General features: G+C 39.7%; 1 protein-coding gene across 1 annotated transcript; it reads left to right on the forward strand.

Moving 5' to 3' along the window:
• Positions 1 to 244: 244 nt before the first annotated feature.
• On the forward strand, positions 245 to 23,947 carry LOC137280867 (putative ankyrin repeat protein RF_0381). Its single transcript, XM_067812064.1, has 7 exons — positions 245 to 349; positions 6,217 to 6,274; positions 6,446 to 6,721; positions 12,574 to 12,709; positions 13,125 to 13,147; positions 13,714 to 13,776; positions 19,180 to 23,947. The coding sequence occupies exons 2-7, from the start codon at positions 6,241 to 6,243 to the stop codon at positions 20,172 to 20,174; spliced, it is 1,527 nt and encodes a 508-aa protein (XP_067668165.1). The 5' UTR covers positions 245 to 349; positions 6,217 to 6,240; the 3' UTR covers positions 20,175 to 23,947.
• The last annotated feature ends 2,629 nt before the right edge of the window (positions 23,948 to 26,576 follow it).

Raw genomic sequence — 26,576 nt, forward strand, 5'->3', positions numbered from 1 at the left:
ATGAGCACAAAATACGAATACAAAATGATATATATGTTCTCAGAAGACACATTGGAATGATTTCGTTATTGAAAGTGGGGGTTTGGGTGGCAAGCACTCCGTCGCCTTTGTCAAAGATTATCCGATTCACAATACGTCAAAGAAAGAAGATTGAGCTACATTTATATCATTGCCTAATGTGCATGCACTACTACATCTGTTCGATTCAACGATTCCGACTTTCTTGTCACGTCTACTTAAGTTGTGCCCCCTGTTTCACATACCGAAAGTAGCGATTCATGGCAGATCGGTCGTTCATGGCAGACATGTTATTACGAGGAGAGTAGTTTTCCACAGCGGACTTCGTTTTGTGAGTTAGTCTTGATTTTACCTTTCATAAAGTATATTTAAATGTACTTGATATCATTTAAATTTATAAACACACCTTGGACTTTGTACGGATCAGATAATTAGTGAACTAGTCCGAAACCGGACCGCTTTACTTTGTACTTCCCGTTTCACATGAAAGATAATCAACCCCTAATTACTGCATAGAATCTTTATGCACAGAATTTATGCCACGTGCAAATGGCTGACCCAATTTAAAATCGAAATTACCCCGCTGGCAATAAATTATGAGCGGGAGCACATAATTATACAAAGCACCCGTACCAACAACGACGCCCTTCTGTAGTTATGTTCCAAGATCCCGTAATTGCCAAATACAAACTTCATTGTGGCTTACCCCGCGCCCCCACACCCCCACCCCTAACCACAATCAAAAGAAACACGGACTGCCATATGCCTTATGTGCTCGGCGTACAGAAGAGACAGGAAGGAGATCGGTGGTGGAGAAGGGACACTAGGGGTGTTGTCCGTGTCAATGTCTGAAGATACCCCAATCATTGCCTGTGGAATAAGATGTTTTATTTGTGAATGATTATCACTGCTATTATTAATATTCATAATGTAAGAATGGCGAACATTATTTGTGCACTCTCAACTAAACAATTACCTCGCTAAAGCGCCCCGCCCTCTGTACACCGCTAACCCGTTTCACACTCCAGTGCACTTGTGGGCTGGGGAAAAGCTGATTCTTCCGAGGAGCACGATAAAACAACCACAGTGTATTTTTAACTCGCAAACGAAACAAACAACAACAACAGGACCTTGTCACATTTTATATGAACAATTTATAACAGTTGCGTACAGACAATAAGAGAATTAGCTTGCATTTACACATCAGTGGGCGCGGCTTCAGAATTCGTGCAAATCAGCACGTAACGAATCACATACAATTAATTAAAAAGGGACCTTACGACTAGTTCATCTTGACCTCATCAAGTGAGTACTAATGCATTGCGTGGCCGTGTCACAACTGGTTGGGTCTGTTATTGTGAAGCGCTGCGCCTTTAATTGTCAGTTGATTGCAAAGACCCGAACAGCCAAGACAAGGTCGCTGCTTGACATATCATTGTCGAGAAATCGTCAGCAATGCATTTACTTTCATTAAAAGTGGTTTAATGTTTCTGATGTATGCATGTTTCGCATGAACATTAATAACATTCGCTGCTCCCCTATTCAATGAAGTTAACTCGACCTGACGTTTGTGACATCTCCTGGGTCATGCATATGTAGAGTAGCTCAGGTAAAACTGTTAAAGGTGTAATATGATAACAATGAGCATTTACAAAACGTTGCATCCATCAACGTTCAAAGCACATATTTGGTGTGAGCACCTCGTCTTCGGTGATCGAAACTCATAAGAACATTATCAGGGATCCGACGTCATTTCTTCTGTAGGGTCAACACCAATGTATTCCTGTATTCCTGGTCAACAGCGGCTGTTACTGTTTTCCAACACGACTTCCCAGATCATTCTAGAGATGCTCCTGTCAGGTGTGAGTGGGTGAGTGAGTTAAGTTTTACGTCGCACTCGACAATAATCCAGCTATATGGCGGCGGTCTGTAAGTAATCGAGTCTGGACCAGACAATCCAATGATCAACAAAGTGAGCATCTGGGAACCGATGACATGTGTCAACCAAGTCAGCGAGTCTGACCACTCGATCCCGTTAGTCGCCTCTTACAAGTATAGTCGCGCTCATGTCAGGAGCTCCTGCTGGACACGACAGGTATACTAATTAGTATACTAATCAAAACATCCATCAAAAGTATAGCCTCACTTAAAGCTCTCACTCTATGTTACATATGATTATATTGTAGATGGACTTCTCCACTATCTTGAGGGAACCAAATGCAAATCTTATGCAGATGAAACGCCTCGTTGTCAGGCATAAAATTGCTGAGAAGGAAATGCATGTGTACATATCGTGCATGTGAGCAGCTACGTTTCGGTAAAAATCTTTTGTTAAGAATCCGCCAATTTTCACAGAGTTTTATCATTTACTAGACTCATGTCAATAATATTTTCAACTTTACAAATGTGTTTTACAATATATCATTCCATTTGTAGACGCGAAACGTCCTTGAAACAGTATGGACCTTTTTGCAGAATCTAAGTTAGAACACGTGTCTGAAGTATGTTGCTACACTTACACTAATGAGTCTACACTTTTGATGGTAACATATGTTTTCTGTCCAAAACATATCATTACGGAAACAAAGTGTTTTGCTGGTGGATAACTCTGTCTTATAGAGAGACATATGTTTTACTAACGTGTAAAATTGTGTTACATTACATTTATCATCCAAAACTGTGTTCCACAGAAGATGTGTGAGGTCATATATCTCCTAGAAGGTTTCGTTATGATTCTGTACATAGCATACGATGCTATGACTTCACGAACTTGGTGACGTCACATTGCTATGACATCGCTACAGTTCAAGTCTAACGGTAGTACAGTGTTGAGAGACGTACATTTTTCCTTGACAACTAATGAATAATGATTAAGGATGATCAATAGAATCTCATCCTTGCATCTACTGATATCAGTTATATCAACACTTCAGTCTAAATAAATTTAGCCTCAGTACTTTTCGTAACACTCCTCTACTGAATCTAGCAAAACTTTATGTTTGGAGATCGCGTCAGGTAACCTTTGACATTGCCCAATCAGAACACAGCTTACCAAATCGAGAAAGTGGACATTCACAAATACCTTTTGAAATTTTCATCTCGAAAAGGTTCGTAACCGAACGATTCCAAATCAGTAAATATCAGTCGATGTCTGACTGGATAAATCTGTTTAACCGTCTTGTGTTTGATTGGACGGTCAAAGGTCGCTCAAAGATTACCTGACGCGACCTTCTACTAGGGTTTGTCTGACTCAGTGGTAGAGTGAAACAAATAACACTGAGACTAAGATTACTTAGACTGATCAACGCTCATTTATAAAGGTAAAAATATTCTCGGCAAGCCTTGGATATCTGTAATTTGCATCGTTAGAATTGATATCAATAGAAACTTGGATGAGATTATCTATATATACAGTTTAATTAATATATACTCTTATAACCAATAAAACGTTTTTAAAATCTAAATGGGTAAAATATAAATATAGCGATATAGACACCTAAATATACTCTTCAAAAAAGTCAGGGGAACTTCATTTTTTTTATTTACGATTAAAAATATTAAGGAGATTTATCGAAGTCAATCAATGTTGATATGATAATATTCAATGTTTTGAGAGAGCATCACCAATTGCCCTTCCTAGCAACTACAGCTATTTGGAATGTAGTCGCTGTTGAAAGATGATTGGTGTATGGCATGTCATTTGCATCTGTGCGATTAGAAACAATCAATATTCTAAGTGATGTTTCGACCTTCTTGAAAGACGTCAAAGAATGGGACCCCAAGCACATGTATGGGGCTACTTTGTTGTGCACGTGCATATCATATTTAAGGGTGGAATGTTAACCCTGAGCCATGACGTTGCAGAAAAGAAATTGCCACAGGTCGAAGAATCTGATCCCTGTATCCCACACCAGTTACGTTGCCCTGAACAATCACCAAAGGAGTTCTTTGAGGTGCTGTTATTCCACCCCAAATCATCACGGAATCACAACCAACGCGATTCCTCTCCAAGACACAGGCCGGTGCATAACGTTCACCCAAGCGTCTACAGGCACGTTGACGTCCATCACTATGGGAAATGTTAAAGCCGGACTTATCTGTTAAAAACAACAATTCTCCACCAAAACAAGGGTCGGCGGACATGAGTTTGGCATCACATTCGGCGAGCTAGTCGATGACGTTGTGTCAAGATAGGTGGCGGGACGTTGTCGACTGTGTAAGGGTGAATACAGCGAAGTCCTGGGATGGTTCGGGCAGTCATCACTGCAGTCTGAGGGAAATATGTGTCACCCTTCTCCATCTGTCCTGTCTTGGCTTTGTTACACGTGGACGTTCAGAACGCGGCCGATCGATGACGTCATTTGTGTTCTGGTAGCGTCTGGTAGCAATGGTGTTCCGTTGGAAGTGGAAATGCGCAGCCACATGTCGTTGAGACATTCCCCCAAGGACAAACACAGTGGCCTCATGGCGTTGTGCAGACGTTAACCTTGGCATACTATGCATTTCAATAGCCGTTTAATTTTTTGAACGATCGGAAGGGCAGGGGTTGAGCTTTCCAAAGTGACAGTATTGTGTGGCATTCATCTGCTCTGTTTCTCGTTCCAGGAATGCACGTGCAAGAGCGTATTGCACGTCTTAAGGACGAAACCAGTAACGTCACCAGTGACGGAACGTGGCACGTGCATGCATGATGGATACATGTCCCTAATCTCTGAGTTTAAATCCTTAAGTGCCTACACATGTTTGATAAATGATAAAAATAAATTTGTATGTGCACAGTTTCTTTATGTGGCTAGTATACTAACAATATGTGTGTTACTGACTCGCGTGATGTCATTCGGACCACCCACATTGTTGCTGGAGTAAGAAAGCCACGAGGTTCAGGTAGTTTTCCGACGGTCGTTAGCTGGAATTAATTGGTTTAACTGTAACGAATATTTGGGTTAGAAGCTTTTAATTTCCTGACATTCCTGTACAAAAATGAAACAAAGACAGGGCTGTGATAAACCAGCATTTCCTATCCATTTTCACATGAGGTGTGATGTCTTCAACAGGAACGAAATTAAAGCGATAATATTAACGTGTAGTTGTTGTTGTTTTTTTCTATTTAACACCCAGGAGCTACACTATAACGCTTGTTGTCCCGGTTCGTCTGCCTCCGTACGCGTGACGCTCCCGTGTTCTCGGTCACCATTACATCCGTACGGTTGGTTCTTGTTTGCGCGTTCATTATGCTCCCGCTTATTTCCTTGTCCTCGCGCGTTTTTCACGTTGCAATCACGAGCGCTGAATGATGAACTTTAAGCCTCTTTACGCACTGCTGATTTTACAATGTTTCTTAATATGAGGCCATCTTTCACTTTCGTGTCTATGTTTTCATGTTGGCCTTCAGTCAAGTCCACTGTAACGAAGTTCAGTTCTCGTGAAGAATTTCTTATCTTCGGCGACGTTAGGTCACTACACTGAGTCTATAACGAGACCAAATCACTCATCTCTGTCCGAATCCCAGAAACTTTTTTTGTCAATAACTTTGTGTAAATATTCCATTATCTTATCTCCCATGACTGTCGATTCTGTGAGAAAATTACGTGAATAGAGCATTCTGAGTACGTGCATAGCTGCTGAAAGTTTTGCGACGGCAGAACACTCAGTGTAACTGCAAGCCAGCCTGCCGTTGTAAGATTTCTTGACCATAACTTTGTCCACCTCCTCCTCCTGCTCATCACGTCCAAGCTTCTGTCCTCATTGGTATTGGGAAACGTTTCCATGTCATCAACATTTTTAATCTGGAATCCCGTCATCAAAGTGGATGTTTGGGTCATGGAACTTCATTCATTACAATACAATGCTGTCATCAGCATTTAAGAGTTCGTAATTTTGACCTAGATAACACATAGTTGTTATTTTCATAATGCACACACAGCGTTTGGGGTCATCGGATATCGGTCATGAGGGTGCGCCGTTTCGTTTGACATCACAACAGAACAATGTCAATAATAATACGTCAGATGTCATTGGAGGGCAATTCAAGAGCGTTATATACAATAAGATTTTGAAATCTCCCTGTGCTATGCTTTGCATTGATGTACTATTGCATGACAGTCATTGTAACAGAATACACATGTTCTATATCACAAGAGAAGTCATAATGAAACAGTAACATTATACTATAAATTCAAAAGTTCTCGTATGTTTCAGGCGGAGCCAGTGGAGCCTCCAAACATGATGAAGTATTTCCTGCTTATAATAATAACTGGTGAGTTATTTGTTGTTGTTCATAAATATATACAGAGGACATCGTGTTGTTTGATGGCGAATATCTTGTAGTCGGAATTGATTGATTGATTGGTGAGTGGGGTAAAGCTGGCTGGTTGGTTGGCTGGCTGGTTGGTTCGTTCGTTGAACACGGTGAATATTTCTGTTTCAGCCACTCAAGGGAAGGGTGATGAGTGTCCCTTGGGCACATATGGTGAAAACTGTGATACAAACTGCAGCGCTAACTGTGCCCCATCCGCTGACAAGAAAGTCCACTGCCACAAACAAACTGGACGATGTTCAGAAGGATGCAACAAGGGCTGGCATGGGGACCAGTGTAATCTGGGCTGTAGCACGAACTGCCACAACAATGTCTGTAACGTACAAACTGGAAATTGCATCCGATGTAAAGCCAAATATTCAGGGGAATATTGTGAGACATACAAAGGTACGTGGACTGAAAATATGGATTTTTTCTCTTCTTTTGTTTTCTTTATTTCTTTGTTTTGTTTGTTTGTTAGTGTGTTCATGTGGTTTATGGAAGCATGAAGCATTGCTTTGCAAATGCTGCCACGTTCTGCTGTTTGTTTATTATCATGGTCTTTAGTAGACGATACATGCGTTAAGAAGCACCTAATCGGGTCAGGCGACACCTTGTATCATTACTTCATTGCGGGCTATCAATATACACGCTCTGTCACATCATATACACTGGATTGTCTGGTCCTGGCTCGATTTGTTCACAAACAACAAACTACAACCTGATGAAACAAATATGTACCCATGATATTGTCACAATTGCAAAGTCGACTCTGCTTTTAGCACAGATATCTTAGGGAAAAGGGCTTGTTAAGTTGAAGTTATAAATTAACTTCAAATCCGCCCATGAAGGAGCTTGGATATTGATAAACCCCTTCGGTTAGAGAGCAATTAGTTACTTTATTTTTCTCATTATCAAAGCTTTGGTAAAGTTCTTCATTATTTATGGTTTGCCTGATACTTTACAATCAGTGAGCGAGTTAAAATTTATAGTCACTTTGGCAATATTGTGCCATGCCGTGACTGACTTAAATAATGTATAATGTTTTATCTTAAAATCTGTCTACGAAGGACAGTAAAAGAACCACAATATCACAGTGAAGGATTTAAAACTAGCATGTGGCTTAAAAGTACATACTATTTACGGCATGACAATATAAACAGGCTGTATATCAACAACTGCAGCAACTGATGATAGATCACCATACAAGGAACCATGGGAACTTACACGCTACCTGCATGAATCCTAGCTGGATTTACACCATCCCTTCAGCCACTGGTGTTTTGGTGAAGCCTTTATTTAAAACAACAAATATTCTACGAGTTAAATTGTGTAGTGAAAACTGACGTAAGTGTTGGGACTTTTATAATACTCTAACCCTTTCGACCATCTAAGTTGCAACGTAAATCCTACTAGTATTAGAAATCAACTATATACACGATATCAAAATCTATGAACTAATTCAATTTCTCCGAATATTGAATGAGGTGCACCATGATTTCATGAAATGACTATAGATTTCATTCATTTCGTGAAATGACTGAGAGGGTCAGCCTTTTCATTTTATATAACAATAATCTATATGATTTATTCATTTTGTGGAATTTCAGTTAATACCTTTATCTACAAAAGTGGATCACAATTTCGATGTATACTTAACAGAGAGCAGAAGGGGACGAGAAAGGGATGTTGGGCAAAAACATATCACCGCAACCTCTCCATGTGCTGGATTGGTTATAAAAACATCCATGTCCCTGATGAATGGATTCTGAAGTCTCTTCAGTGTATTTTATTTGAGTTTTCTACTCAATAGGGAGGAGGGTTACCATCCTGGACCTCCACAGCACAGATCCCCAACACCTCTTACGCATCTCCTCTACATGGATGACATCGAGCTCCATGCCAAAGGAGATACCAGTTTGACAGAACAGGTTCTCCTTGTCGAGTCTTTTTTTTCTAATGATATTGGCATGACGTCTGGCCTCTCTTGGCGCAGATCAGGAGAGTGCCCGGGTTCTTCATCGGGAGAACATCCCTTCCGGGTAATGCAGAAGGCTGCAGTGTTGGGGAGCCTCCATATTCTCCGGAAAGTACTTGGTGGGTTCGACTAGGCAGTGTTTCCTAGGAGAAGTCCCATTCGCTGTCTGGGCTGCGTGAAGAGGGGGTGAGGGCCCTGAGCTGGTGATGAGCCTTACCAGGCTGACTGTGCCAGGATCACCAGAACCCTCTCTGCTGCATACTATCTTTAATCTATAAAACATAATAATAATGCTACTTTGTGCGCCTAGAATCCAACGCGTTCTTGCTTGTCGTTCGACCATGTCTCTTATTTCATTATACAGCTTCTGTTGTCAATCTAAAACGCGCGTCCCTCGAAGTCATTTCGCAAGATAATGAGGTGCTCGGTCTCGTGGTCTCGTGACGGCATACCCGAGTGGCGCTACATCAAGACAAGACAAGTTTATTTTTCTCAAAACCACCCACGGTGGTACAAGAGAATACATATATATACATATACTAGATAAACAGACAAGAATGGTGATACTTTTAGGAATTCAGATGAATATTTTATTTTAACTTTTTATAAACAATCTTAAAAATTTTGACAGATGCTTCAATTCTGACATTTTTCTTGTGCAGATTAAACTTTTATATTTGTGCATATTTGGCCATTTGCAATTACACACGGAAAACACAATGGTACCGAGCTTGTTCGTATCAAACATCACTTTTATTACATTTCCATGCGCGTGTAAAACATCGGTTATATATCGTGATATGTAGTCACAAAAATCTGCCAAATATAGAATAAATGTAAAATGATAAAGACCTGTAACTTCCCTAACAGCTGATAGCAGATAAAATGAAAAATTCATATGCAATAAATACTTACAAATCCTTACTGAATCGTTATCCTCAACATTGTGTTCTGGTATTAATGTGTAAAGTGTGATAAGCCCCAACGATAGATCAGCAATCAAATCAAGAAACTAGCTGCTCACAAAAATTAAAGTAAATAATTTATCTGCATACATACTGTTTATGACAAAGTAATGAATACACAGTGTACACCAATATCATGACTGCAAAGACTTGAGTGCACATTATCCAGTCATAAGCCTAAGAAAACAAGATTGCTCTCCAATAGCATGTGACACAGTGGTGACTGCAAACATTTACCATCTGAACAAGTAACAGGATTCAAACAGTGAAAAACAAAAGACCGTAAGATATCAGGAACAATTTGTTTCTGTTCACACCCTAGACACAGCCTAAAAACAGCCAGTTGTGCCCTGCAATCATGCTGGAAGGAAAAATGTTTCTTCTCGAGAATGCAGGAATTCCACATAACTCTGTGAATACATTTACATTCAGTTAGATACATTGTTACACAATCACAGTATATTTTGTTTTGACTACCAATAATTTTCTTTTAAAATGCACTAATAAGGTAATAAAGTTACTTCTGTCTTAACAGACGCAGAGAGGAAAAATAAATATGAGGATAAAAAACAAAGTGTTTTTCCAAACAAGACTTAGTGTTAAGTCAGTAGCTGGAGAAAAACATGCAGTAGTAGAGTCAGTGTTTTGGCGGAGTTTTTGATTGTTTGTTTGTTTTGTTTTTGGCTTGTTTGTTTGTTTTTGGCTGGTTTGTTTGTTGGTTGGTTTGTTTGTTTGTTTTTGGTTTGTTCTTGTTTTGTATTGTTTTTGGTTGGTTTGTTTGTTTGTTTGTTTGTTTGTTTGTTTGTTTTTGTTTTGTTTGTTTGTTTGGTTGGTTGGTTTGTGTTTTGTTTTGGTTTGTTTGTTTGTTTGTTTGTGTTTCTGTAACTGGAGTGCAACCGTTCAACACAAACGAGCAAAGAAATGTTGAAAATATTGATTGCCGGAAGTATATTTACCACTGTTGGTCTCTTGTTCACTGCCTTGGCCTCTTGGTTTAGGCTTAGGAGTTAAGGGTAGCTGATTGCCCTCTCGGGTTCTCCAGCCTTGGTTACTGCCTTGGCACTCAGACTGTTTTCATTGATGTGAAATGCTGCCATGTGCATCATACAAATAGCACTAAAGAAGCATTTTCACATTAAGCAAAAAGAAAAAAAAGATCTCATTCAGGTCCAATACCGTGATGAAATCATCAGGTCTCATGTCCTTCCTTTCATCAGCCGCCAGAACGTCACTTTTCAGAATGAGAACGCTCGCCCGCATACAGCAAGAACAGACAGGGATTTCCTTGCCCAGAACAACGTTCAGGTTCTTGATTCGCCCTCACGATAACCGGATCTTAACCTTATTAAATATTTGTGGGACGAATTGGATCATCGCGTGCGACAGCGTGACCCTTAGCCACAGGCGTTACCTGTTGTATTTGTAGCCTTGAGGGAAGAGTACCAACTCATTCCCAGGCACTTTATCCGGAATCTGGGACGGCGATGCCAAGCAACCATTGCTGCTAATGGTGGCCACACAAGATACTGACCGCTCTGCCATTTTTGGCGTACAGTTTCTCGCAGTTTCTTGGGTAGTATATAAATGTGCATACGAGTGGCCGGGAGTAAAGTTGGTTTGGTTTATATTTATACCTCTTAGGACTTTTTCATAAATGGATGGTGCAGATATGGTGTATATTCATGTTTGAAGGGCATTATGTAATAAAAATGCATGGTGTTTAGCGTTTAAGATCCTTTGAATGAACATTTATATCAGCAAACAGTGCGTTAGACATTATACATGCATATCTAACATTGTGACTGCATGTTTGGTGATCTGCTTCAGCCGCCCCTGTCTGTCTGCTTGTCTGCATGTTAGTAATCAATGCTGATATAGATGCCTCCCTTATATATTTAATACCCATTGATACATAATGTGTAATTGGTACCTTATAAGTATCCCACGAGTTGATTTAATCTGTAAATTTACTTATTCAATTACTTACTAATGTTTGTGTCCAGCCTATCCAAAACAGCTAGTATGAACTGATACAACAATCTAAATATGTTGTTTTGACACATGGGTGAATAAAATACTGAAACAATTTTACAGTTGATGATAAGCACATATTCCCTACGCCACTTACTCACCTCCTTTACATGGATGCCACCGTGTTCCTTGCCAATGGCGATACCTATCTGATAGATCAGGTTCTTCTTGTCGATTCCTCTTATAATGACAAGGGCGTGATATCTGGACTCAACAAATGTAACACACGTCATCTTAAGAGGTAATTAATGATGGGATAGTCAAGTTACAAGGGGGAAGTGTTGAGCATCTTGTAGAAGATCACTCCTAACCCTATCTTGTATTGCAATTCAAGCTCCCGAATGCTCAGATTCAAGAAAAACGTCTGGGTCGAGTAAATGTAGAGTTCAAAACTAAATGTTCGAAACAAGGTTAAAGCCACCAATGGATTTGCTGGCAACTCTTTTCCTATTCCTTTGGTGTAGTTGATTGGACAAAACAGGACAAAACAGAGTGTATTTCCTGTGAATTATATTATTGATTAAGTGATAATTATTGAGGGTCACTGTTCGTATCATAAATGTTCAGTGCTGTTAGTATTTTATTTGCAGGCCTTTAAGGCAGTTCCCTAGCGTTACAACCCTTTGATAACGTTTTGAGGTAAACACGAGACTGGCCGAGAGATTTCTACGTCAGTGGCGATGGTCGTATGTGCTCGAATGTTCACGAATTAGTGACTTTGTATATAAAGGCTCGTCGTGTTGACGACACGGGGACTTACACAGATTAACTGGAGTATATATATCTGCCTGCCTCTATCAACGCTTGACCTACATAACCGCTTCCTGACCGCTCGCTATGTTACTTTCAGTATAACTGTTTCTCACTCTCTCAAGATTTTGGTGAGTTGATATTGTATTTGTGACCCATTACTTTAGATTTGACTAATTTGCATTGTACATGAAACCTACGATCAAACTGCGCAATTGGGAACCGATGACATGTGTGAAGCAAGTCAGCGAGCCTGACCACTCGGTCCCATTACTCGCCTCTTACAGCAAGCATAGTGGCCTCTTATGGCAATCATGGGTTGCCGAAGGCCTATTCTACCCCGGGACCTTCACGGGTCTACTACGTTTAAAATCGGGTAAGCAATACTGTGAAAGCTTAGGGACTTGCATACCCTCTCAGGAGAATAATGATTTTACGATACTTTAACACCCTTTGAGGATACAGTCACTAACAATACCACTTGATAATTTATTCTACCAATCTACACACATTTGGATGATTCAATTATTTTACAGAAAGTGATCAAAAGGAATGTCCTCAGCAGTCGGCACAAGTGCTTTGCTCAACACAACTGGCTGCAATACTTGTTCCAGTGTTCATCATACTGATCGGCATAATCATTGCTCTAATTGCGTACATACTTTGGAGAAGGTATGAATATATTTCACTCTAACATGATCATCCGAAAGTTTGCCTTTAAAATAACACACAGGTTTAGGATTAGGCGCATTATGTATGGGTTGTCAGAAGAAGAGTATTGCTTCAATAAAATAGCACTTCCACCACCTTCGATCGATGTGATCAAGTCATAAACACAAAAACTGAAATTAGCTATTAGGTAGTGGTATTTCTTGAGTTTTGTTTAGGTTAGAGCCCACTCGTGTTGTAACTGACGACTAGCGGGTTAGTATGGTTAGTGCAAGACACTTACTTGATGTCTGTCATCGTATTCCTGGATTGTGATCTAGATGTAATTATTACCAAACTGCCTTATAGCTAAATCATTGATGAATCCGAACTTACAAATTAGCAAACAAGCATGACATTTTGCTGTTCTCTGTTGCAGGCGTAACGAAAGAGTGAAAAGGGGTAAGATATCAACTACAGATTACTGACATAGCCTGGAGTTGGTTTTCAAATGGTAGATACTGGACTTGGTATTGATGTGATAATGCAGAAATAGGTCGACTGTTGTATTTCAACTGTACCATAGGAATGTGATGATGAATAGAACAATACATATTTGAACGGAAGCACTCGTCACAAAAGTGTAAAGACTGGTAAATCTTTCCAAGAATAGTGTGTGCGGGCGTGTGTGCGCGCGATCGGTTCACATGCTATTTGAAATACGAATACTGAACTATTGTGATGTGCATGCGATCGATTCACATGCTATTTGAAATACGAATACTGAACTATTGTGATGTGCATCTCAAACGTTCCACCCACACTATGTTGACTCTCCAAGGGTTAAACATATAAACCGATTAATATCAACTGACCAACTGTTAGCTGTAGAGGTAAAATGTTTAAGGTGGCGGAGAGGTTAAATCGGCTTATAGGACTGCAGGACGTAAAGCTGAAAATTTCGTTATGTTGCTCATAATCCTGTCTAGAGTATGTACTTTTTCTGAGACACACTTTATTATTTTCAGACTCTGATGATGAAGACGACAGAAAAAGGCTTACCTCTCCGGGACGTAGCAACACAGATGCAGGTAAGACTTAATGTACATTGTTTTCAAATCAGTTTCAAATCAGTTTCGCAAATATGTTCAGATCATATCATGAAAGCCATGTGAATGTTCCCTAGCTGAAAAAAAATGTTGTTTTTTTTTTAATGTTTATCATCATGTTAACATTGCAGGAATTGTTCTGTCTCCCAAATTTGATATTTTACAATTTTCCCTAATGTAACTCGAACATTGCAAAATACATTTTAGGAAACTAAATAAAATACTTTTAACAATTCACTTAACAGAGTGTAGTATACATAAATTAGAACAAAAACGAGAAACCGCGTATGTGGGATTTTAGTCACGGAAACAATTCTCAATTTTTGTTGACGGTGCAATCGAGTCGACCCATCTCCTCAACGCTTATGTTGCGGCGTTCCATTCCTTAATAAGAAGTTCACGATCACGTATATTGTTACCAGTTGGGTGATTTTTACGCGCAAGAATGCCCACTGCATGTTTTTGGTGATCAAGCAGGAGGCTTGAATATGCTGGCATTAGAGAAGAGCGGTTTTCTTGCTGCAAGCAGAAATTGCTTGCAATGTTTGCTGACGGTATTCGTCGCATGCTACAAACGAGGCGACCCATCTCTGCAAAGCTTAGATTACGGATTTCATGCTAGAAGAAATCCACTGTGTTACTTTTGCTTGTAAAATGAATTCACTCCAACACCACTGATCTTCAGTAACGTTGCTAGCCTCATGCCGTTATCCGTTCAAAAGTTTCTCAGTTGTGAACGGCACTCACTTTGATGACTTTGTCCTCTTGTTTCAGTATATGTGAAAATTGTCTGTTTAATGAATTCAGCAATCATTCTGGGTATCCCCTCTAATAATAAAACCGACCTCCGTATAGTCAATGAACACCTATTTACGTTAGTTCATCTTACGTGTGTTCATGTGCATGCGTCAGTGGTCCACAGTACCCAATCGCTGGTCCTAGGAACGAATTGTGCACCCTGTTTGCCGCGGCTTGCACCCCTATGTCGGTGGGGTAATGTAGCCTGGTGGTTGGGCGCAATAGGAGAGTGGAACCGCGTCGGTCCTTACTTCACCTAGACGGGTGGTAGAATTTGCCTGATTCTATCAATCGGCTGGTCACGCAAAGCCCTGTGCGTGTTGACTATTTTTGCACACTTATATTTCTATTCCGTCTTGGCCACGTCTATGTCACGAAAACATTTTTCATGCACTGTGTTGCCCAGAGTCCTATGTCAGAAGTCCATGCCACATGGACCAATCTGATGAACAATGTATTTCTCGACGTCTTGGTCTTGGAAATTCAGCCATCACAACTAACACACAATCGACAGTTTCACGAGCCTCTTCAAAGCTAGCAACCAAACAACCCCAAGAGAAGAAAGGAAAATATACATAGAAAGTTGTCATTATTGTTAAATATAATTTCAGTGAAATAGATGTATTATTTCAAGATTTTCAACTGCCAGCAATGTCTCTTCAAGACACTTTGATTTACGACAGTACAATTATTACCACTCCTTCTCTACTGCGGGTGATAATTCAAGTGGATATGCTTCTATTCTGGCACGGCAGGTCATAATGCATAAGCCCTGTTTCACTTACCACATATCTCCAGACTGTAACTGCTCGTCTATCTCTGCACATTGCGTTGTACCTCTGCATCTTGTACATTCCTCCTCCGTCTATTATTCGACAAGCGGATCTTCAAAATCTCTATGATGAACTTCCAAAGCTATGTGTTATCATGTACGACCTGAACGGGCACAAGCTGTTTTAGGGAATGTGTCAGTGCTAATAAGAAGGTAAAATCATTGAGGAGTTCATTTCCGATAATAATTTATGCATTTTCCAATGATGGTTCTGCCACTTACCTTCATACAACTACGGGAACACATCCTTCCCTGCATCTATCTCGCACTGATTCAACCTCATATAATGGATTTGAATGGACCTAAATAGTGTTCAATCATGAATAGTTATCAGGATTAACTATGAACTTTATTAAAAATATAAGTGTTCACTTGTCAATTATTTTCGTAACATGAGCTCAATACTGCCCTTGAGCATGGTAGAGGAAGATGTGCTGATATCCACCATCAGCTACTGAAGCATTTCCATATTTGGACACGCCAGTAAACATAATTGATGCGATATGGACAACATGAAGTTTACACTCCTTCGTGGCTTAATGCCGTTGTAGTCCCTATATCGAAGCCTGTCCGGGATCACACTGATTAACCTTTTTAACGGGTTGTGTCTGTAAAGCCATGAAACGAATGGTAAACATCAGATTAACATGGTATCTAGCCACCAATATCCTTATAACAAATATACAATGTGGTTACAGTAAAAATCGTAGCACTATTGATCATTTTGTACGATTAGAATCCTTTGTTTAGAATACTCTAGTAAATAAATATCATGCTGTATCGATATCCTTTGAGCTCGAGAAAACACACGACGTGGAAGCATAGCATCTTAAAGTATATACATGACTTCAGTTTAAAGGGTCGTTTACCTCTTTTTATCTCACAGTTTTAAAGGACAAACAATTTCAAGCCGGTAGGTTCTACCCTGTCTGATCATTACAATCAGGTTCAGGGTGTCCCACCAGGAAGCATTTTGTCTGTCACATTTTTTGGTATCAAGATAAACAGTTCATCCAAGGTTTTAAATATTCAATCGATGGATAACTGGGGATGATTGTAATATTTCTTGTCGAGGTAAAAATAGGCATACAATAAACGGCAACCTCAATTGTGCTTAAGCAAAATAGATACATGGTGTCTTGAAAACGGCTTTAAATTTTCGAAATTGTTGTAAACCAGTCGCACACATTTGTGTAGAAAATACAAGTCGCATAAAAACCCAGAAATGGGGTCTCCCATCAAAGTTGTTCTTGGGAGATTTTCAACTCCCGTTTGACTTTTCTGCCCCATATGTGTGAGTGAGTGAGTGAGTGAGTTTAGTTTAGTTTTACGCCGCGCTCAGCAATATTACAGCTATATGGAAATCATACCCATATGAAATCCCGAAAACCTAAATGCATAATTCAAAGGACCCGTGAAGATCCGGGGCAGAATAGATCTTCAGCGTCCTAACTTGCCACAAAAGGTCACTGTGCCTGTCTAAGACTCGACTAACGGGATCGGGTGGTCAGACTCGCTGACTTGGTTGACATGTGTCATCGGTTCCCAATTGCGCAGATCGATGCTCATGCCGTTAATCACTGACTGTCTGGTACAGAATCGATTATTTGCTGACTGCTGCCATATTGCTGGAATAGTACGGCATAAAACTCAATTCACACACTCACTCATTCTAAGGAGGAGGGGAGGGGATCAAGCTGACCTCATACACCCATAATCGAAGCTTGATTATCGCTCCTAAACTAAAACTGGTAGATTCTGTCCACCACCAAGGACTGAGACTTCGCCTTGGGATCATTTTGGAGTACTGTTCATAGTCCATACGTCGAGACAGACGAGCCCTCTCTTACCAAACGCTGTATAAAATTATCCCTACAATATATTGCAAAGCTGTATTCTAACGAGTCTAATCCTGCATTTAACTGTGTCTTTAATCCTTTTCATGGGGACTTGTACAACAAGACATCTTCTCTTGTTCAGTCTCTTGGGCTCAAAATTAGGAAACTCACTCTTTGGCAACTGGTTAGGCCACAGGTTGACCTAAGATTAATTGCATTTAAAATCGGAACTAATGAATTATAATGTAATATATATTATATATATATATTATAGTCAGTTAAATAGTATACATAGCAGTTACAAGTCTGCGTTTACGGATAGGTCCAACCACGGTGGAGCAGTAGCTCATGTCACTGTTTGTGGATCCTGAACAATCTTCTAGATTAACGGATAGCAGTTCTACTTTTACAGCTGAAGCAAACGCCATATTAACAGCTCAGAGTTATTCAAAAACATCCTAACATAAACAATATATAATATACTGTGACGCTTTCTTGTCTTCAGACTATTCAAAAGTTATCTTGTAAACAACCACTTTTAATAGAAATTATTGAATTATGTAATGATCTCGCTACTGGCCAGTTTGACATTGTATTTTGTGTGTTACCCAGCCACTTTGGTATATCTGCAAAGACCATGGCCGATATTGCTGCTAATTCAGCACTCATCAAATCTGTGTCACCACTTCTTATGCCACACTCAGGTTATAAAGTTATAATGCATAAGAAGTGGGACACTCATGTAGATATTAATACATTTCATGAAATAAAATCTATATTGGTTACACTCACATATGTTGTAAGTAAACAGTTGAAGACAATCATATCTTGCTTCGCTGTATTGAATATTCCATCACAAGGGATAACTAGTTTCAGTCGCGAACTACAAAGAACGTTTTTAATAATGTTTAATCCCGTTTAATCAATCGATATTCTGTAAACAGATAAATATTTTATGATTATCAGTTTGAAATATTAGGTCAGGTTGTCAGTGGCTGTATCCTCGACGGGGTACATTCAAACTTCCCACTTGTTTGGTTAGATTTGTCTAACAGACATGATGGCATGATTCGCTACTTGTTGTATCGTCTCCGCCATGCCAGTGGCTTTGACCCCGAGGTAACTCCATGGTACGACCCTGAAGATGTCCAGGGCGTCCTGGAAAATGATGCTTTCAAACTTCTCTGGGATAGGCCAATATACAGCTTGAGACGAATTCCCGCCAACAAACCTGATCTCTTTTTTTTCGATAAAAAGGAAATGGAAAAACAAAGAACACTTTGGATAAGTTAAATAAACAAACGTGGATCTGCAGACATTAAACGATCTAAGTTTTCTGAGAAAGTACAGGCGTTGTTGGCACTTAGCATTGATTGTGTCTGTATTCTTGTTCCAGTTGAGCTTACCGTCTATAACATGTCCAGTTCCCAAATACTTATAGTCTGACACGATTCCTATATCACAGTCGTGAATAGTCACAGGCAGTAGATCTTCCTTTTTCATCACAGTTGGTAATGAGTCCAGCAATAGCTGCTTCATCAGCAAATTTACTGTCTTGTCCGCATTAGAAACCAAACTTTAGATAGATACTGGTTTTACTTCTAAATTACTGTGATATTCTAATCAGTTTTACTCTCCTTCGTTCATAGGTTTTATGATTTAAATGTGTTTAAGGAAAATTTTGTTTCAGTCACGATATGGCTCAGATAGTGACTTTTAATTTTAACTCACTCATTCACTCACTCTCAATCTTAAACGACAAATAATGCAGTTGCAGATCAGGCAAGGTTGCACGGTAAGGTGTGATACATGTGACCACCTGTTTAGTTTAGACAAAATTACTTGATATACCTGTTGAATGACGTTTTGCTCATTTGTGTCATACATATGGCCACCAGTATCACCTTTGTGTTACAGAGGTCAGCCACCAGGACTCTGACCTCCATGACGACTGCAAGAAAAGGAATCTAGAGAAAGTCAGAGACATCCTCAATCAGAGTCTGAACGACATCGACAAGCCAGGGAAAGACGGAATGACACCAGTGATGTGGGCAGCAAGAAGGGGACACAAAGAAATCCTGGACCTGCTTGTGAAGAAAGGCGCTGACCTGCAACTTGTGGATGTTGTCAGGGACAACATCCTTCACTGGGCCTGTCGCGGAGGAAATATTTCAATGGTGAAACACATCATGTCAGTTAGTGCGGTGGACATCAACACTAAAGGGCGGGATGGGAGAACACCATTGATGTACGCTGCTCTGAACGGGCAAAATAAAATATTTCAGTTACTCGTAAGTAAAGGGGGTCTACCTTCACAAGTGGAAAATGATGGAAACAGCATTCTTCAACTAGCTTGTTGGGGTGGGAATGTGGAAATAGATGACTACATCCTTTCACATAAAGTAGACATCAATGGTAGAGGACAGTCTGGGAGGACTCCATTGACGGCGGCAGCATACAGAGGACACTTGAAGATACTTGACCTACTTGTGAATAAAGGGGCTGATCCTACATGTTTTGATGATGCTGGTGACAACGTCCTCCATTCGGGCTGTCTGGGAGGACATATGGATATTGTGAAGCGTGTCCTCGAGCTGGACACGGTGGACATAAACAGTCGCGGTCACTCCGGTAGGACACCGCTGATGATGGCAGCAAGCAATGGGGACAAAGAAATATTTTATTTACTTTTTAATAAAAACGCTGATGCAACACTAGTGGATGATGACGGTAACACCATTCTTCATCTTGCCTCTGAGGGAGGGAATGTTAATATAGTGAAGTATGTGCTCTCCCTAGAGATAATGGACATCAACACTAGGAACGAACACCAGGAAACACCAACCATGATGGCGACAAGGGGAAGTGAGGTGTGCTACCTGCTTGTGGAGCGTGGTGGCTTCATACAGTAACTGAAAGGAAAAGTTTTGATCTCTGTCTGAAGGTGAAATAAAATGGTGTGAGTGAGTTAGAACGTCACATTAGCAATATTCCTTGAATATTAGAATAAAAACGCTATATAATAATATTAAGTATAATAAGACTGTATAAACAACTTAAGGAAATGAATGAGGTTTTCACATATTATATTTAGCACAAGTTTGAAGTTTGAGACTGGCTTCTGTTAGATTTTCGACAACGCTTTTTCGGTATAGTACAGATTAGAACCCCTTCTCTCAGAGTAAGGATCTTAATCGCCAGCACATATAGAGGACGATCTACCCAATCAGCCACTGTGGATGGCAGATTTCGATCACTCTCTGAAAAAGGCATTCGTATTCCAAGATAATGTTAAATGAATATATTTATATTCAGCAAACACAATGGAGAAATGGGACTATAGTTGACCAGCAACCTAAACTAGGTAAACCTACTGGGGACATACGCACTATACTTCTGTTCCCATTTTCAAACGATGTAACCAAGGAAAAAACGACGTCGTATGGCCAGTGGCAAGACAGTGATGTCAAGTGAACCTGAATGATGTCATCCAGCATGACTTGTATTGTTTTAATGGCATGAGGACAGGACTGGGTGTCTGTGTAACATTCCATCTGTTCAAGTCGACTGATGCATCTGCGGGCTGTTAAAGTCAAGTTTGATTCGGAAGTGAAAATGGACAAATTATCTAGCAATCTGGTTCATAAAGTTCTGGATCTTTGGCGACCGCGCTACCACCCGCTCGTACAATGAAAGGTTTAACTGGATCCAACTATAGATCTGTAAGTTTTATATCTAGTCGATGATTATTGCTTTGTGGATACTGTTGGTGATTTGTTTCCGATAGCGTTACGTCAGTTTTAGGTCTACCTGTGACTTCACACATTGTCAAGGTGGACAAGAAATGTAGCTTGGTGCCAAACAAACAAACATCAAAGAAATGGGGCGTGATTAGTACTTGTATTCTAAAACACTAAACATCAAGATAACAAACCAATACCAAATTACCACAGTGGCACTACAAAACAGATAGGCAGTTCCCAGGTATTGCAACTTGCAAAATAGGCCTGACTGGGTATGATGATCGCCATAGTGCTGGTCTTTGGGTAACCTGATATATTATAAGAATGAGATGCTTGGATATTTTGCAACCAAATTTAGTACCACTCGATATACAATATCACTTGGAAAATGTCTACATCAGGAATGACGCTGCCACATTACCAGAAGGTTTAATTCTTACTCCAAGAGAAACTGTAACACAGGCAATAATAAAAGGGATTACACGCAAAGTGAATTGTCTGCAGGGTTGTATTTATTGGAACTTAGATCTATGACATATTATAAGCAGAGTTGAATACAGCGCTGTTTAAGAGATGATTCATTATTAGCGTAAAGATTGTCAATAGGAGACGTAATATATTCTACCAATGACAAAAGAATACCCTGTCTTGATTTTCCTCAGAAACTGATTCAATTTACTGCAGAGGTCGAAATAGTTTTGAAAATAATGTCTATGATAGCATCAACTATCCGTTTTTGTTCACGAAAAGGGTACAAACATGTTTCGTGTATATGCGTATTTCTATAGGATTTCGGTATAAGTCTTATCGGAAATTTCATTCTAACCGTCGACGTCATAATAAACCTTGGTAGTATTAGCGTCATCTCTTTGGCAAGGGTCTAGTCTATTGGTCCGATGAAACCAGTTAAGCGTTGTAATATTTTATCTTGTTCAAGGATGGGTTTACTGTTGTGAAACTGTCTCAACCACAAAGGCCATTGTAGATTGACCACTCAGAGGCGTTAAATATGTTAGCGTCTGTAAGAGAGGGAAAATATGTAGTTGAGAGTAGGTGCCTGTTATATGATGTTTTTGGGGTTGTTCAGGTCAATATAGGCTATGAAGTCCAATATTTCCTTTAGTCACTGTTAAAAAATTACCGTGACAAAAGGTATAAGAAATCACCTCAGAACCAGCAAAATATAACACTGACAAGTCTAAGATTTTCAATATTTTTTGTATTTAGCAAAAGCAAAGGCAGGATACAAAAGATTCACAAGAGAGGTTCCATGTACAATACAACTGAGTCAATTCCAAATTAGTTGGTTTCAACTATAATGTCAACTCACCGAAATCTTGATGAGAGAGTGAGAAACAGTTATGCAGAATGTAACACAGCGAGCGGTCAGGCAGCGGTTATCTAGGTCTAGCGTTGACGGAGATTGACAGATATGTATATACTTCAGTAATCTGTATCCGTGTCGACAACACGGCCACTAACCTTTATATATACAGTCATTGAATCAAGAACTTTCGAGCACTTACGACCATCGTCACTAACGTAGAATTCTCTCAGTGAGCCTCCTGTTTATTTCAAAACATGAAAGGGAGGTAACTCTAGAGAACTACCTGAAAGGCTTGCTGATTAAATTCTAATAGCACTGACACTTATGATACAATTTACAGAAAATACACACTCGTAACACTTTAGTGTTTGTAGCTGTACCACCCCCTTGTCGACTATGGCCATGCACAATCACCTGTAACTACACAGTTTATGAGTTGAAGATCAGACTCTCGTGGAGCTGAGATACACTGAGTACCTGCGTCGAGCAAAATAGTTCTGCACCGCTCTTTGAGATTTGTTGGAAGTGTAACAGACTGTGCATAACATCATTTCTGACTGGGATTGGCGCTCATAGTGTGGGGCTTCCCCGGTAGATGGAATATAACGGTTTACATAGCCTTGACAAGTAGAACGCATCCATTGCTTTAGATACGTTTCTAGTAAGCAGAATGTAGATAGTGTTGAATAATCGATTAAAAGTTGAAATTCATGTATATTTATCTACATTCAGTTCCAGTGTACTACCGGTCACGCCCACTTACTGACTGCTGTTTCCTGACTGGCTGATAATGGGCGGATTGTATTGCATTGTTCAACTGAACAAAGTTACCAATCTTGTATCTGTGTAAGTCTTTGGTATTTTCAATTTATGACCATATATACATACTTGTGTGTGTGCGTATATACATACATACGCCCTCACACACACACACACACACACACTCTCTCTCTCTCTCTCTCTCACACACACACACACACACACACACACATGTGGAACTCTCATACTCATGGCTGAACTCAAATACTCATGGCTGAAATATATATATATTTTTAACCAGTTTTCATCATTTTGTCATATTTGTACTTATCCCTCTGAGATGTGTGCTTTCATCCATTGCTTGATGTACATTTTCGGCTATGTTTAAAATGTTTTAGCAGTATGTAACAGGTTTTATTTTCCTACAGATTATTCGACACACCTTTATTATTTATGAACCTGAATTAATTATTATCTACTATCTCTCCCATATCTATTGTTAAGTTTGTATTGAAACAGATTCACCTTCCGTTGTTGGCCATCTTTACGTTGTACTGTTTTCTATAGTGATATCCTGTTATGCGTACACGCTATGTTTACATTGTCTGGATATTCTGAATTTTTACTGTTCATCGTCAGTGGTTTCTTAACTTCTCATGTAATGTATTTATAACATGGTTTGTGCACTTTGTCATAAGCAATATACTGTTTGTTGCATGTAAATATCTCATGTCATTTCCATTTACATCACACCTCATCCCCTTTATGTGGCGGTTGTACTTTTTTATGGGAAGTCTACGTGTCTACTTTTTATATTACGAAAGTAAACGTGAATATATAAAATCTGTCTGTCCGTCCGTCTGTTTGGCTGGTTGGCTCTCTCTCTCTCCATCTGTCTGGCTGGCTGTCAGTCTGTTTGACTGGCTGGCTGGTTAGCTGTCTTTCTGTTGTCTGTCTGTCTGGTTGGCTGCCTGTCTGTCTGTCTGTCTGTCTGTTGGCTGGTTGCCTGTCTGGCTGGCTGGTTGGCTGTGTGTCTGTCTGTTGGCTGTCTGTTGGCTGACTGGCTAGCTGATTACCTGTCTATCTTTTGGTTGGCTGCCTCTCTGTCTGTCTGTTGGTTGTCTGTCCGTCTGACTGTTGGTTGGTTGTATCTGCCTGTCTATCTGCTGTCTGTCTGTCTGTCTGTCTGTTGACTGATTGTTCGTCTGCCTGTCTGTCTGTCTACTGGCTCGCCGACCGGAGACTTCGCTGCTCACTACACATATAGAGTCAGCTTGCTATTTCAGTTTATTTGAGTTTAAATTATTCATATTCATTCAAACTCATGGCGTGTTTCAACATTTATTTCAGCATGAACGTGCAAGATGTTGATCTGCGGCTGTAGTTCAAATATACCATTTTATGCTGATAGTATCCATTATGAGTATCCATGTCACGGTGATCTGTACAGTTATATATCATAGACGATGGCATTAATCATTACAGAATCACTTGACTTACAGCTGATGGTAAGATGTAACGAAAGGATTATCTATAAACCCTGCACAAGTAATGATCGAATTAGGGGCTTAGGGCTCCGTACAGATTAACCCACAATACTGTCACTGGGTCTTCTAATATATTTGTTCTACGTCGTCCGTGTCCGTCCGTCGTCTGTTGAACCCCGCCTCCAAACATCGATCTTCACCTTTTTCATCTGTTTCCTCGAGCCTTGTCAACAAGGATTTCCCTTAACGTCCTCTCTATTCGTATTCAGGTAACCCATCCTTTGGGATTTTCCCTTTTCTGTTTATAGGTCACATCAAAGAATTGCTTTCATATCTTACCTACTTAATTCCTGATTGGCTATTATGTCCTCTGACCTTACTTCCTTTGGCCACCTGTTTTCCACCTCACTCCACTTGCTGTTGTTGAGCTGGAAGAAACTTTTCCCTTTATCAGGTATAGCCATTTTCCTACTCTGTTTCCATCTGCCTCGTGTGGTGATCTACCTTCATTTGTTGGCAATCTATAGCCCATTTTGATATTGTACTATCCTCAGTAGTTAATTTTTTTTACATCTAATTACTAGTTTTACATTCTTCTACATAACATTCTAGTTAGTTTCATTGTCTTTCGTTGACAGGTTTTTTTAAAGTGTGCCATTAATGACAATATGCTTTAATAATTAATGGTTCTCGTCACGATATGGCTGAAATATTGCTGATATCACGATACATTTTAACTCACTCACTTCACAACATTCCCTAAGGTGCAAAATGTTATTGAAATAATGTTAGTACAGCATTAAGAGTAATATTCAATTGTTAACAAATAAATTTAATTAACTAAATCAGTTTTAGAATTACTGTAATTTCTAAACATGTCTGAGACCATGTGCTTCCCAAAGTGCAATATCTTTAACCTGATGTCTAAATTAATAACCTTTTATTGATAACAATATATTTAGTATTAGCTACTCTGATCTTAAACGTATTCAACAGTTGTTAAAATTATTTACTTGATTAAATATGTTTATGACTCCACTTGATGTTTGCTGACCATCGTTCGTTTTGTCGGGATGGACAGTCAGCAGCAGTGTCATTCAATGCCTCGTCCACAGGTGCTTGTAACGCTAAAAACTGAAATCAAGGTATGTTCTGTCACTAACGGGGTCTTAGCACTATATAAACGGAAAGGGATGTAACGAAGTCAACACACCAAGTCCGTTTTAGGGCGAATTCAACAATGGTCACTGAATATATCCTACTTAAAGTATGCACACGTTTCAAGCCAAAAATGTCCCTACAGAATGAGATATACAGCACAAATTTCTCGATCCGAATACAAAATTGCTGCTCTGAATTAGTATAGATAGCACACTTATTTTCTCGTTTATTTCACACTACACATGCATGACGTGCACCAAAACATGTTGAAATGATCAGCGCGCTAATCGCACTTCCTTCGGAATCATAATGAGGCTTTGAGTACATTTATTCATCGCAAACATCATTGTTGCAGTGTCTATTTACCATTGACGAACACGATCTTGACCTTGATGGCAATTTTTAGCGTTACAAGCCCCTGTGGCCTCGCCGTCATGAACAGCAGACTATAGCCGGACTACAGAAACAAGGCTACATGTTACTGTTGAGGAGACATCGTTCACTTGTGTTCCCCTCGTGTGTACCTGAACATGGTGGAGTTGTCTCCCCTCTGCAGTTTACAGAGAGCAATGGTTACTCGGGTGGCGGTGTTTGTGTGCCATATGTGACTCACTACTGCTACTGCTGTGAAAGGCTGCCGTGTATCATAGGACATAGGATGACATGGTGGTTTAGTCTGTATACCGTATACATGACAGTGTATGACCAGTGTAATATCATTATACTATACATACCAACATGGGATTAAATGATGATTCAGTCTGTATACCGTATACATGACAGGGTATGACCGGTGTGATATCATTATACTATATATACAAACATAGGATGACATGG

This window comes from Haliotis asinina, chromosome 4 (genome assembly GCF_037392515.1).
Source record: "Haliotis asinina isolate JCU_RB_2024 chromosome 4, JCU_Hal_asi_v2, whole genome shotgun sequence".
Lineage (NCBI taxonomy): Eukaryota > Metazoa > Mollusca > Gastropoda > Lepetellida > Haliotidae > Haliotis > Haliotis asinina.